Source organism: Penaeus monodon, chromosome 29 (assembly GCF_015228065.2).
Source record: "Penaeus monodon isolate SGIC_2016 chromosome 29, NSTDA_Pmon_1, whole genome shotgun sequence".
Taxonomy (NCBI): domain Eukaryota; kingdom Metazoa; phylum Arthropoda; class Malacostraca; order Decapoda; family Penaeidae; genus Penaeus; species Penaeus monodon.
The window spans coordinates 14,033,896-14,035,600 of record NC_051414.1 but is presented as its reverse complement, the minus strand read 5'-3'; the positions used below and the strand labels follow the sequence as shown (position 1 = coordinate 14,035,600).

Sequence of the window (1,705 nt, the reverse complement as noted above, 5' to 3'; positions counted from 1 at the left end):
GAGGAGAATATTGAAAGGCTGCTACATATATATCTAACAGGTGAAACTATCAGCCACATTGAAAGAATATATTCTAGAGATAAAAAGATTAAACAGTCAGCCAAAGCATCTCTTGTGAAGATAACGGTAAGGGAATCCTGACAACGGAGAGAGTCAAGTGCTGCCAAATCTCTTAAAAAGGCAGATATGATAACACAATGACACTATTATGACAATGCACAGCTTTCACATATACCTTAAGAATAATTATTTTTGTTTCATTGCAAGGACATGAAAAGAGAAGTTGCAAATCCTACAATTGTGAGTCATGTTTCCATTATGTGAATCAATATTCACACCTCATAGAAGGGACATATCTCAATCTCAATTTCATATGTACATACATACTCAATCATTCAGACATTTTGGTTGCAGAACTATGGTCAGAAGGAAATCTAAAGTGACTTTGGAATGCAACAAGTACCGAACAGGGTCTCAGTGAGCTACAATGGATTCTCCCAACAATGAAAAAGAGCAGAACATACTGCAAGGATGGGCTTGACTTTTTCAGCTTGGCAGACACTCCCCCAATTTTGGTTTTGTTTAAGCTTATATTCACTATCCTCTATTGAATTGTAGAAATTACTACATGCACATTTCTGTCTCATTCACAGTATTTATAGACCATTTTTAAAATTAGGCATACATCAGTTACTTTACATCTACAGAATATAGTAGCATTCAAAGTACATTAAATTTCCTGCCATTTAAAAAGATTACTGAATTTAAAGACTAACCATGATAATATTCATACTATAAACATATCATACCATTTAAATAAGTGTATCACTTTCACTGTCAATTCTAGGTGAAAGATTTCCAGCACACTCACCAAAAATATGTCATAGTGCCATCATCAAAGAAGTCTTTCTCAGCCATGCGTTCCCCCTCCCAGTCATGCACAGGACCAGTAGTGACAGGGGACAGCTCAGGCGAAGAGAGATCATTTGATGAACTGTCAAAACCTCCACCTCCATCGTCCGACTCACTCGCTCTCTCCGCTTTTCGCTTCATCGTCCTGCAAAGAGAGAATGGCAGAAGGATAATGCATGCGCAATTGCTTGTCGTGCTTACGTAACACCTTACATAACACCCTGCACCTCTTTGTATTCTGTATGACTGCAATGGAAATTATGGCAAGGTCTAAACACTGAAGCTGTTTTAAATATATCTATCACTGATGTGTCAACTTTTCTTTTTAATACTTTTTAATCTTTGTAAAAGCAGTAGTAAAAATTATACCTGTTGCATTCTAACACAGTTACTTCATTCAAAGTCTCCTGAAATGGTTTTATGACTGCATTCCAAAAAACAAAATTAATACAGAGCATACCCTATGACAAATGCTCATTCGATAACTGATGTACCTTTCTCCTCCTATTTGAGAAAGAATCCACAATTTCCACTCAGAAAAATTACATTATAAACCTCTTGCATACAATGAACACCTACTTAATGCAGCAAGTGACCTCTCTGTTTCTTTTAGAATGGAAGTAAAATCTGTACACAGTAACAAGTAACCAACACTAGAGCAACCAGTGATCATAGACTGGCCTGCTACCTACTCATATCTGTTAGACTATTTTTCTTGCATAAAATTATGTCTGTGAATCACCTATGTGATATCATCAGCCTGAAATGGATTAGCATATTAAATCTATACCAT

At 36.2% G+C, this 1,705-nt stretch overlaps 1 protein-coding gene across 1 annotated transcript in view; it reads right to left on the bottom strand.

Annotated features, from left to right (window-relative positions):
- LOC119591986 (phosphatidylserine synthase 2-like) overlaps positions 1-1,705 on the bottom strand; it is a 47,219-nt gene that overhangs the window by 40,532 nt on the left and 4,982 nt on the right. The window contains exon 2 of the mRNA XM_037940750.1: positions 872-1,057. Within this exon, the coding sequence (XP_037796678.1) occupies positions 872-1,053 (182 nt within the window). The 5' untranslated portion in view covers positions 1,054-1,057. The remainder of the gene's footprint in view (positions 1-871; positions 1,058-1,705) is intronic.